This window comes from Anguilla anguilla, chromosome 10 (assembly GCF_013347855.1).
Source record: "Anguilla anguilla isolate fAngAng1 chromosome 10, fAngAng1.pri, whole genome shotgun sequence".
Lineage (NCBI taxonomy): Eukaryota > Metazoa > Chordata > Actinopteri > Anguilliformes > Anguillidae > Anguilla > Anguilla anguilla.
In genome coordinates this window covers 3,810,631-3,823,566 of record NC_049210.1, presented here as the reverse complement: position 1 = coordinate 3,823,566, position 12,936 = coordinate 3,810,631, and the positions used below count along the sequence as shown (strand labels likewise).

Genomic DNA, 12,936 nt, shown 5'->3' with positions numbered 1-12,936 from the left:
CTCGTACCGATAAAAAAAAAGCCCCATAATCGCATTTGACATGGCTCAGGCTCAGCAGACACTTGGTCAGCGGACGCAGAGATACGCAGGAGAGACGCGCTGAATGTGACCTTTGTTTCAGATCTGTGAATAAGGCAAAAAACAACTCCCCCGGCAGTCTGCTAGGAGACGGACCTGTGCGGCTGAGCTGAGGACGAGGGTGAGACAGGGGCGGGGCGGGGTGCAAGGGGGGGGGGGGGGGCGAGGTGTGGAGTCTGCTCGGCGAGTTCTCAGTAGGGATACAGGGAGGGCCTGACGCCGCCAGGTCAGACTCCGTTCGGCTGGCGGGAGCGTATCTGCGGAATGTCTCCTTCCCAGCGAGCCCTGTTTACGCACAGCTGCTCAATTAGGCCTGGCCGAGTACTTGAAGTGAAATATTTAAAAGAAGGTATAAGGGGGGGGGGGGGGGGGGGGGGGGGGGGGTCAGGGGTGGGTAGGGTCAGTTCCTCCCATGTGTGTAGCGCAAGGCCCCAACAATGGTAAACGCAGGCCCTGCCAAAAACCACGGAGAGCTCAAACACACACCCCCCGGGCTGTTTTTCCGCCCGGTCTCCACGGAAACACTCCAAACAGGACACTTAACCCTGAGAAGAGTAGGTTTTTATTTTTTCAATATTCTACATCAGTGTTCTAGAACTCCATTGCTTTCAATCACCAGTAGCGACTGTGGCATCAGCATTAGAATGTTCAGTTAAGAACATGTTCAGTTAAGAAGGGGGGGGGGGCCGGGGCAGAGGGGGGTGGGGTTAAAGGGGTCAGCTGGTCGTTTGACGGACGTTTGAAGACCACCAGCGCCTGTCTCCGGATGAGGTGGGTCTGATGCCTCAGGGAGGCCAAACCAGCATCGCCTCTCCCTCCAATCTGAAGCTCTTTGTGGCAGACTGCCCAGCAGGATCCACACCCCAAAATAAAAATTTCTTAATAAGGATAAAAAAAAAGCATTTGCCATCCTCTCCGTTTGCCAATGATAACAGCTTACATCATTATGATCAAGTTTTCCTGTTTCTCCTCTCTCTCCCGCTCACACCCCCCCTCATAACCAACATCAACCGAAAAACAGGGCCGCCCCAATCCCCCCCCCCCCCCCCCCCCCCCCCACCGTTCCCTTCTCTCTGCCACTTGGCACGGACACCACTGTAGTCCTGGTGGATCAGAATGTTCTGAATGTTCTAAATATTTCCCAATAAAACATTGCATGAACTCCACGAGCAAAACATTTCAAACGATCGATGGGCACGGCCCAGGGGAGACGGCGCTGGCTGGTGCCGGAGTTGCGTTGTGTTGCGTAGCGGTGCATTGTGGGGGCTGCGGACGGAACTCTAAAGTGCGGCACCTGTGACCGAGCGTGTTTATTTATTTATACTTTGCGCCCCTGAGCACCGATTTGGGACCCTTAAAGTGCACCACCGCTCCAGCTGATGTCATGCAATGGGACCAGTCGCCAGACATTACATAATCCAGCTGTTGCAGCAGCAGCAGCGGCAGTGGCGGCGGCGGCTAGCCTGCCAAGATGGCTAGCGCGTTATGATGTAATGTCCTCGTGTTACGACCTGCTAACGGTGTTTTTCTGTTATGGAGCGTTACGCACGCCGTTAAAATAATCTCTGCACTGTTCCTGTCCGATACAGTCACAGAATGTTCCGGAAGTCCGCTTGGAAAGGAAAATAAACACGAAACACAATTTACAGACACGTTCAGATGCATCTACTCAACTGCGACCAAATTAATATAAAGATAGGTGCAGCGGCCACAAGATGACTCCTACTTATTTTAGACGATGAAATGTAGTTAACTTGTTATCAAAGAAATGTCCACTTATTTATTACAAATAAATACAGATGTATGGTAAGCCACACAAATATGGGCCTTGATAATGTTCATAAAAAGTCATGAATGCTACACATTCCACGCTCGGTTCAAAGAAATTGAGTTATGTCGATGGTTGAATGAAAAAAGGTTTATTTTCATAATAAACACATACAGTACATCGTTTTAACAAATGTAAAAAAAAGTGCAATATGCATTCAAACTACAGCAAATGTACAGTACAAAAAAACAAGTTACTGCATACTTAAATATAAAAAGAAGATGGTAACAAAAAAACAGTGAAACATTCTGACAAAAAGGGGAAAGGAAAAGGTCACCATTAATATGATCCTTCGCGTTAAGTTTTTTTTTTTCTTCATTCCTGTAAGGACCAACAGAAACGTTGCGGAAGGAGTCTGTCAATAGCGCAATTAGAGACTGGTCAGGCATGTACTAGAGCTGATGAGTTCAGGAAGGACTCATCTCCCCCCCCCCCCTCTCTTTCCTCCTCCTCCTCCTCCTCTCTTTCGCTTTCTGTCCCAGAAGGTGAGATGTCCAGGTCTACGACTGCAGGAACCAGGAAGTGAATGTCCAAGCAGTCTGACACTTTCTTGCTCCCAAACCATCCGTTACAGTTATAATATGTGTGGCGCGCATTTTTCAATGAACTACAACCCCCACCCCCCCCCCCCCCCCCCAATGGCTTAAGAAAAGAATCAAAATTAAAAAAAATGTTAAACAAAAAAACAACACAACTTTGGTCTTTTCTGATATTTTAGACAGCGTGAAAGAGCTTGGAATCGGACAAACACAATCTGACAACCATGGCTGATGTGCACACACGGTGAAGGGTTCAGAGGGGGGGGGGGGCGGTTCTTTTCCCTACCGGAGAATGCAAGCAGAGGTGAGGGCCCGTACGCCCTACCTGGAGATCCCTCAGCCCTCAGCCCCCCGCTGCCCTAACCCCTGCACTGCTCCACAAGACCCAGCCAACCGCGTGCGCCACGCCCAATCCCTTTTATGGGAAGGAAGTGTGGTGGGGGGGGGCGGGGGGGGGGGGGGGGGGGTGTACGAATGAGCTCACTCCCCTAAAAATCTGCTAATGCCAGCGACAAAACATGACCGCGTATACACACACACACACACACACACACAGACACACACACAGAGACAGCACAATGCCTAGGGTCTCCTGGGTTAAGGCACTTATGTATAAATATAATACAAAAACAAAATGGTCATGAACAGCTCCAGACATGCAGCGAACTGAGCATCACCAGCGGGGGGGGGGGGGGGGGGCACACAAGCACCTCTCCTAAACACAGAGCCTACTGCACACTCGGGTTAGTGTTGAGTCACCTCTCCTAAACACAGACCCTACTGCACACTCAGGTTAGTGTTGAGTCACCTCTCCTAAACACAGACCCTACTGCACACTCGGGTTAGTGTTGAGTCACCTCTCCTAAACACAGACCCTACTGCACACTCGGGTCAGTGTTGAGTCACCTCTCCTAAACACAGACCCTACTGCACACTCGGGATAGTGTTGAGTCACCTCTCCTAAACACAGACCCTACTGCACACTCGGGTTAGTGTTGAGTCACCTCTCCTAAACACAGATCCTACTGCACACTCGGGTTAGTGTTGAGTCACCTCTCCTAAACACAGACCCTACTGCACACTCGGGTTAGTGCTGAGTCACCTCTCCTAAACACAGACCCTACTGCACACTCGGGTCAGTGTTGAGTCACCTCTCCTAAACACAGACCCTACTGCACACTCGGGTTAGTGTTGAGTCACCTCTCCTAAACACAGACCCTACTGCACGCTCGGTTAGTGTTGAGCCACCTCTCCTAAACACAGACCCTACTGCACACTCGGGTCAGTGTTGAGTCACCTCTCCTAAACACAGACCCTACTGCACACTCGGGTTAGCGTTGAGTCACCTCTCCTAAACACAGACCCTACTGCACGCTCGGTTGGCGTTGAGTTGTTGGGAAATCTCTGTGGGCAGGCGGGGGTTCGTATACACAGAAGTTCCGCACGCCACTCTGACAAAAAAAAGGCGAATCCTCAGCATCGCGGTAAGCTCTCCAAACGCCCCCCCCCTCGTTTACGCTCACGGTTACCGTGACGATAAGCTCCACTCATCCGATCGATCCGTACACGCACAAAAGGGAAGTGCTGACATCAGCCTCGGAAGTGTCAAGGGCGTGAAACTGAAGATGAAAGCCAGAACAGAAGCATCACCCCTAACCACCGTATGTTACATATTACACGCGTGATGCCGCGCGTGTATGTGCACACAAACACTGGTGCACACAGTACACGTCACAGGGGGGGCATACCGCAGTGACTGGAGCCCTCAGAACACACCCCTTTTAAATACGAATCAGATTTTGTTGACGCATGCAGCTGAAGCTAAACATGCTTTTCAAAAATAAATAAAAATGTTTATTATTGTTTGAGAAGCCGGAAAAATGTCTGTGGTTCAGAGCATGGCCACAAGCTCGAGTCAGCTGGCTCTCCCAGCTGTGTGAAATCATGGGGTTATCGTTTAAAAAAAATCATACAAAATGAGTCTGGGTAAGATCTGATCAAAATTCAAAGCCTGGTATTGCTGAAGGCTCAGTTCAACAGTAATCCCCCCCCCCCCCAGGACACACATACGTGCAAACCGTATGTGCATGGCAATGATATATGCGTACGCAAGAACGCATCGTTTTGTGCATGTGTTTGATTTGTGTGCGTGCGTTTGTGCGTGCACAGACGCACACACACGTACATGCACACGCACACACACACACACACACACAGTATATACAGAAGATTTACAGTTCAATTTAGGAAACAACAGTATGTGTGGCATTCAAAATAAGGACAGGACCCCAACGTATGACATGAATGGTCTTTTTCACTACGAATCAGCAGGTAAACAGACTCAGCCACCAACTATCACCTCTTCCGCTGTGCATTGTACACACATGATTACATACATGACATATGTATGCACAGTACATGCACACAGCTTACAAGTACATGTACACACATACATACTTGCATGTAGTACGTACACGCATGCATACAGTACATGCATGCAGTACACACGTATGTGTACCAACATACTTACATACAGTATCTGTGTGTGCAGTGTACACCTGTTCATGTGCTCAAACTGATTGTTTATGTACACACGCATTTGTTTTCCATAAATAATTCACAGTAATCATGTAACGCTCGCGTTACACTCACATGTACACACACACACACGCACACACACACACACACACACACACGCACACTGAACTTCCACGCCTCCGATACACCAATTTGACTGCATAGAGTATGGTAAAAAAATTAAAATTAAATCAATGGCAGAATAGCATTAGGTTGTATACAAAACAGACTTGCATATTATGTACTAATTCATTCAAATAAATTAAAAAAACAAACCCCCCAAAATAAATAAATTCGGTTGACGTGGATAACTTACAGTTGGAATGACACACCGTGAACAGGGACACACAGAGAGTGCGAACTGAGGAGGAAGTGAGGGATGGGCTGTGGATATCTGGCGGCACTTGTGACATCACAGGCGGGAGAATTCCGTTCCGAAGTGTCAGCAGTCGGACATTTTAAGATTCCGTGTAAACGTTTGCGAGAAGATGAAACAGACAAACATAATAAGACATAATGTCCCCCCATCTTCCAGGCCGTTTCACAAGGTTTGACCCACAGCATTGCGGTTCAGACCTGTCCAATCCAACCAAATAGCTGCAAGTGTTGTAAAGATCCGATATTGGACTCACCGTGAACCCCCCCTTCCTGCTCTCCCTACGCAACCAAGGCCCGGCCCAAACGAGGTGATAGTTTTCAGTGTACCGGCACTCGGTCCTGGTGAGAGACAGGCGGCAGGAACAGCTCAGTAAAAAGGGCTCTTTGACCACAGCGCCGCAGGGCTGAGACCAGACCTGCAGGCCCCCGATCCCGCGGTCAGAGAAGCACAGCTGGAGACAGAGCGCCGGGTTCTCCTGACACACAGAGCAACGCACAGGAAAAGCGGGCACGGACGCGGGCCCCCCCACAGCCGCCGCCCCCCCCCCCCCCCAAAAGCAGGGAACCACGCTCGACCGCGCACGCCAAATCTTTCACCTTTTTCCTCTACCAGGAGGAGGTCATGTGACGACCCTCTCGCCCCACAGAACTGAGCAGAGAGAAGCAAAACAGAACAGTTTGGAAGGGGGGGGGGGGGGGTGAGTTCTGCTTTGTTGATCGACCACCAACAAAGAAACGGAGATTGTGATGAAGCGATGGAGTGTGTGGAGACAGAAAGCAGCGCACGTGAGTAACGTTTTCTCTGCTTTCTCGCGCCCCCGCCAAATCCAGTGCAGCTGATTTAAAATGGCGGCACTGCTGACAGTACTCATGTCTCAGTCCAGGAGTCACATACAGCTGATTAAAGTGACACTGGACGGGTCTGCACGCCACCGATTGGCCGGTCCAGGCCACAACCCGTTTCTCTCCGCCAACAGCAGTGGGGGGAAATTCCAAAATGGCGCCCGTGCCGACCGATCGAGAGGTAGAATGGGTCCCGGGGGGTCTGCCGCGGAGACGGGGAAAAAGGAATCGTGGGATAGAACAGAGCTCTGAGGATGTGTCGGTATGGCGACGGCACAACACGGGACGAGGAGCAGTTACTACCCTTCGTCTTCACCGAGAAAGCGTACGGAGGCGAGGGGGTCCGATACAAAACCGTCGCCCTAACCCCAGTGACAAGGAAGAGGCTGGAAGCTAGGCTACCTAGGTATCCCGGGAAGATGAAGGCATTGGCCACTTTGTTTTAATTTTTAAAAAATAATAATAATAATAATAAGAATAATAAAAATAAAAATGTGAGGCAACTTCAAATCTCTCCTGCTGTAAATGTGGAATGGCTTTGACGGTTTGATCGAGAATGTCCCTAAATGTTGCGGGGTATCGACCGAAAGACTGCCGGTGGCTTCCTCGAAGACACCCATCTAGTCCCTCTGTTATCATTTAATTTAGTCAATTTTGTCCCAGTAAAGATCTTTTTTTTTTTCCATTTATTGTTTCCAAATATAATGATATGTTGAAAGTTTTAAACTTGATATCTGAAAAATAACTTTATCAAGATAAATACAAGATAATCAACTTGCAATGTCATGCCCAGATTGGAGGCAATAAAGTGGCAAACAATGTAATTTAATGTGCCTTGTGTCATAGTTTCCAATTTAGGCATTTTTCCCCCCAATAAGAAGCAGTGACCTTAAAAAATACATCTTTATACTGGTTAAACTGACTAAATCAAAAGACCTTCATTGGTACTCAAAACAAGTTTCACCGGAGGGACTTTTGGCCGTCGAGGGACCTGCTAACCTTATCAAACGTATTTCAAGAGCAGTTGAGATGTTGTGTTTCAGGAACCTTGGCGCTCAGTAGTTTGTCCTGCTCCGCAGGATTCCGGAACCATGGAACTGCCAACGACTGAGCAGCACCGGTCGCTGAGCATCGGCGGACAAAACAAAAAAACAAAGAGGCCCGTAATAGTTCCTTCTGTAGCTCGGAGCAGTTTCGCACCCCTTAACAAAAAAAACAAAAAAAAAACGCTATTTGCAGTCCTGTCCGAAGATCCAGACGACGGTGGGGTGACGTTGGCGGTTCCTGAAAGGAGGCGGGCCGGTGGTGTGGGCGCAGTGAACCCTGGGAAATGGAGGCGTTTCAGCAGGCCGGCTCCTGTGGTTAAGCCCCTGTTCCCGTTTTCTCTCTCCAAACCGGTGAGCACGTCCAAAAACCGCGAAGCCTACAGTGTTACTCATCATCTCGCGCAGTGCTGCTGTGAATGGACTACATTTCCCAAGATGCAAAACAAAATGTCGTACCTGAAACAGGGGGAGGGGAAATAAATAAATAAACCTTGATTGGATTATAAGCGTCAATAAAAACCATCTTGATCGGAGGGGGGAGTTGGGGAGGGAGTAATCTCAGTGAAATACTGTTCTTTTTTTTTTCTTTCTTTTTTACCCAGTCCATCTCAAAAGTACTGTGGGAAGCGGGTTTACGTTAAAAATGTGTGGATTCTCAGCTGACCGGGCGGCCAGAAGCAGGAAGTCGGCAGGGGAAATGAATGCCCTTTCATCGGCAGCTACGAACGGGCCCTTCCACACGAGGTTCACTTGCACACACATTCATTGAGCTTCATGCAAGAAAAGCCTACAAACCAGAAACCACCTATCGGACAAGATTTGGATGTTTTTTTTTCTTCTTCTCTTAAATATGATGTGGAAGTATATTAATATATATTTATAATATTTAAACGTATATATATATCTATATACATGTTTATTACATTATTCTTTTCGTGGAGGCCTCCCCACTCCCCTCGTCCCATGCTGTGTCTCGCTGACGGGATTGTCCCCGCTCGTTGTCCCCCCCCCCGCCCCCCCCCCTGCTCGTTACGCCCCAAAGGGTCAGCTCCTGGGGTCCTGAAACGGGGGGCTGGCAGCGGGGTCGGCTTTCAGGCGGGGCCCCCCCCCCTGCCGGGGGCAGCCACTCCCGCTCGGGGGGGGAGGAGGAGGAGGAGGAGGAGGGGAGGAGGAGGAGGAGGCGGCCGGCGTCGGCGGCGGAGGTGAGGTCCTCGGAGGAGAAGGTGAGGCTGCCCAGCTTGGCCAGCGAGTTGGAGCGCTTGAGGCGGGAGGGCAGGGTGAGGCCGGCCAGCCGCATGCGGGCCTCGATCTCCTGGGCGCGCTGCCGCACCAGGCCGGGCTTGCCGCGCACGCTGCGCAGGCTGTCGCTGCTGGAGCTGCGCGTCAGCGCCGAGCCGTGCGGCGACGAGGCCGGCGTCAGCCCGCCCGACGCGCTCTTCAGGAGCTCCTGCGTGAGCGCGTGGGCGTGGGCGTGGTCGTGGGCGGGGCCGGGGGGGAAGGGCGGGGCCAGGGCGCCGCAGTCCACCTCCATGTCCTCCTCCGCCTCCGCCCCCGCCCCCTCCTCCTCCTCCTCCTCGGGGCCTGTGTCCATCTGCTCGGGGCCCCCCGCCGCCGCCGCCGCCGCGGGCCCCGGGGCCTCCTGGGACAGGCCCGAGAGCTTCTCCAGCTTCTCGGTGCGCTTGCGGACCAGCCCCGCCCGCTGCAGCTCCATGAGCGACTCCTGCTGCGCGGTGAGGCCGCCGGCGCCCGGGGCGGGGCCCGGCTTTCCCGCCGCCAGGTGGAGCTTCAGCAGCGCCAGCTCTGTGACGGGGCCCCCGGGGGCCTTCCCTTCCTCCTTCCCTTCCTCCTCCTCCTCCTCCTCCTCCTCCTCCTCTTCCTCAGCCTCGTTCATGCCGTCGGCCTCCAGGCCGCAGGGCGGTTCCCGCGGCGACGGCAGCGGCGGCGGCGGCGGCTCCTCGCAGCTCATGGGCGAGGCCTGGCGTTGGCGGCACGCCTCCGGGCGGGCGTTGGCGGTAAGGGGCGGGGCCCCGCAGCCGGCGGAGCTGCAGCGGGGGCCGCAGGGCCGGGGGAGGAGCCCCGGCGGGGGCGGGCCGGGGGCCAGGCTCGGGGCGAACGGGATCCCGGGGACCTCCGCGGAAACGCCGGGGGCGCTGAAGGGGTGGGCGGGGTTAAGGCGATGATGGTCCACAGCCATTGGCTCGCAGCGCTGATGGACAGCCGGGGACTGTATGCAGTCAGTGCAGGACTGGTAAGAAGGCTTAAATTTGTAAGGGTTTTTGATGCCGGCAGTTTCCTGAACAGAAGAAGGAGAAAACAGAATATTAGACATGGCACAGCTTGTTCCTACAGCGCAATGAATTTGCAAGACCATCTCCAGGTCTGGTGGTTTTCTGGCCACTGTAAGCTTCTGTAGATTGTTTTGGCAAAAACAGTCTGCTAAACGCTTCCAACGTAAACAGTAATTACACACTCTAAGAAGCTTTCCTTCACTTCCACCAACTGTGAAAACATAATCATCCAACATTCAAAAAACCATACCATACATACAACCCACTGTAATCTACAGAAATGGGAGGTTTAAAAGTAGAAGCCTCACATTCAGACAGAATAAACTGTGGTGCCAGTTTTTTTTGTAGGAATGCTAATCCACCAACTGCACATACAGCTCTAAAAATGTCAAAATATATTACACTGACTTATAAAGGGAGTGGTATCCCTAAGGGTTTACTTTACAAAATGTATTTACGGAGAATGATTACAGAAATAACATCAATATTCTGGCCTAAAATATGAGCGCTTGATAACCCCACAGTGTAGGGGTCCAGCGCTAATGTAGCCCTGGTGAGCTAATGCAGTTCCTGGAACCTGGAGCTCTCCGAACTTCCTGCCAAACCTGCCCTGAATTGTTTATTAAACTAAATCATTCATAAGATCTTTACATACATTTAACTATAAGCTCACGAATGAACAAATACATTCCCCCCTACACTCAATATTTTGTTGTGGTCAGATATGAGTGTGATCCAAGACTGGTGTACATAGCTAAGTAAGCCAGAATGACCGGTGAAAACAGAAACCAGAAACAGACACAGCCCTCCAAGAACAGGGTCCCTCACCTCAGCTATAAGGGGCCCCATGTCGAGCATACTCAACTCCAGGTCCTGCAGGCCCAAGTGCCTACAGGTTACTGCTCCAGCCGTGCACTACACAACCTGATTCCACTAATTCACCTACTTCCTGAACAGAGGAGGTAAAATAACGAGTGAAATCTGGTGGTGCAGTACGTGGCTACGGCAAATGCCTGTAGTCATGGCAACCCACCGGACCTGGAGCTGAGCGTCGCCGCGCCACACTCACCTCAAAGCTGCGTTTCCCGCCGAGGCTGTTGTTGTTGTTGGAGTTCTCGTTTCCAAGGCGATTGAGGGCGGCCAGAGAGGGAGAGCAAGAGGGGTCCGGCCCGCTCTCCTCCCTCTCCTCCTCCTCCTCCTCCTCCTCCTCCGCCATCCCTTCATCCCCTCCCCCGTCCTCGCCCCCGCCTCCTCCTCCACCTCCTCCACCTCCTCCGCCTCCTCCTACTCCTCCTACTCCTCCTACTCCTCCTACTCCTCCCACTCCTCCCACTCCTACTCCCCCCACCCGGCCCCCCGGCCGGGCCAGGGCCTCCATCTCGGCCTCCTCCTTCTGCGCCTCCTCCTCGTCCTCCTCCTCCACGGTGCTGAACTCCAGCCGCATGCGGAGCTCCTCCAGGGGCTCCGGGCGGCAGCAGGTCTGGGCGGCGGTGCCCTCGCTGGGCACGCCGAAGTGGGGCAGCGGGCAGTCGCGCTCGAAGCCCTCGTCGTCCAGCAGCGCGTCCCGCTCCACGTCCTCGATCTCGATGAAGACGCGGTCCATGTCCAGCAGGGGCGGGGCCCGCACCGGCGTGGAGGGGTCGCTGTCCAGCGCCGAGTCCGACAGCCGGCGGAAGTAGTAGTTGTAGTTGGGCGGGTCGGCCGGGTCCACCTCCACCCCGATGGTCCGGCAGGGGGAGGCGCCGCACCCCTGGCCCCCCCAGGCCTCGTCGCAGGGCAGGGCCCCGGGCTCCGGGGTCACGTCCCCCGGCCCGTCGGGGCCACAGCTCGGGGCCGACGCCTGCTGGCCGTCCGGCAGCTCGCAGTCCGCATCGGGCCTCCACAGCTTGTTATGCCTCTGCTTACTGAGGGGGCAGGGACGGGATATTAGGAACACGCACACGCATTTACACACACACATATACACTCACACGTACACATACACGCGCACACACACACACGCGCACACGCACACGCACTTACACACACATATACACACACACGCACACGCACGCGCACACACACACACATACACACATATACACTCACACATACACATACAAACACACACACACACACACACACATATACACACATATACACACACATACACATACACATACAAACACACGTGTACACACTAATAATAAATTACAGTTAAAGACAGCCAATAAAAGGATGTAAATATGTTTGATGTCAGGAATGTCTTAGGCTTGTGTCTACTCAATAACAGATGAGCTCAATCACACACTCACAGACATGCGCACATGCATGCAACTGTGTGCTAATACAGACACAGAGATCTTTACAGATATATCACAATGTCTGAACAACATCTGAACAGCAATTATGATTTTTAACTTTAACATAAAAACGGGACACCCGCATGCTTTCACAGAATCACTCATAGGTGACCTGCAACGATTTCAGTTCTGAGCTCAAATTTTTTCGTGTGGGGCTCAGAGACACCCCCCCCCCCCCCGCAGAGCCCCCCACCCACCTGGCGTCCAGGATGCCCTCGTACTCGGCCAGCTGCCTCATGAAGCCTGCGTTGGGGCGCGTGATGCTCCTCTTCTGCTTGACGAACCCGTAGGCCTTCTCCAGCGTCCAGCCGTACTCCTTCATGGCGTAGGCGATCACCGTGGACGCCGAGCGGCTGACGCCCATCTTGCAGTGCACCAGACACTTGGAGCGGTTCTTCCTGCAGGAGAACACGCGGTAATGGCGGTGGCTCAGCTCTCCCTTTGGAGCTCAGTGGCGGTACTGGCTGAGAGGGTAAACGCAGCCGCCTAAAACCCCCACACCCCCTCCCCGCTTCCCCCACACCAACCGCCACCAACCGCCACCCGGTCACATGACTGACCACCAGCCGCTAAGCGCTCAGCCAGCTCCCGTCAGGTCCGTTTGAAGTGTAATTAGCATGGCGCTAGCTGCTGGAGGTCGGTTAATTGCTGCTCCTGACCATTTAGAGAGTCTTCATTTCCACCTCGAAACAGACTCTGTCTCCTCCTGAATCTATCAGTTGTCTATCTCTCTCTCTGCTGTCTCTCACTGTACCTCTACAAATCTCTTTGTTTCTATGGTGTCTCTCTAATCCCTTTGTCTCTGTGTTGTTTCTGGACCTTCTTGTTTCTACAGTGTCTCTCTGAATCTTTTTGTTTCTATGGTCTTTCATTCTGAATCTCTGTATCTCTATGGTGTCTATGACCCTTGTTGAAGTCTCTGAATCTTTTTGTCTCTATGGTCTTTCATTCGGAATCTCTTTTATCTCTATGGTGTCACTGAACCTTGTTGTAGTCTCTAAATCTTTTTGTCTCTAT

General features: G+C 52.4%; 1 protein-coding gene across 1 annotated transcript in view; it reads right to left on the bottom strand.

The window, feature by feature from the left end:
* Positions 1-7,864: 7,864 nt before the first annotated feature.
* Positions 7,865-12,936, bottom strand: part of ssh1a (slingshot protein phosphatase 1a) — a 31,505-nt gene continuing 26,433 nt past the window's right edge. Inside the window, exons 13-16 of the mRNA XM_035379113.1 lie at positions 12,117-12,317; positions 10,917-11,481; positions 10,647-10,781; positions 7,865-9,582 (exon numbers count right to left, since the gene is read on the bottom strand). Coding sequence (XP_035235004.1) covers positions 8,209-9,582; positions 10,647-10,781; positions 10,917-11,481; positions 12,117-12,317 — 2,275 coding nt within the window. The 3' untranslated portion in view covers positions 7,865-8,208. The remainder of the gene's footprint in view (positions 9,583-10,646; positions 10,782-10,916; positions 11,482-12,116; positions 12,318-12,936) is intronic.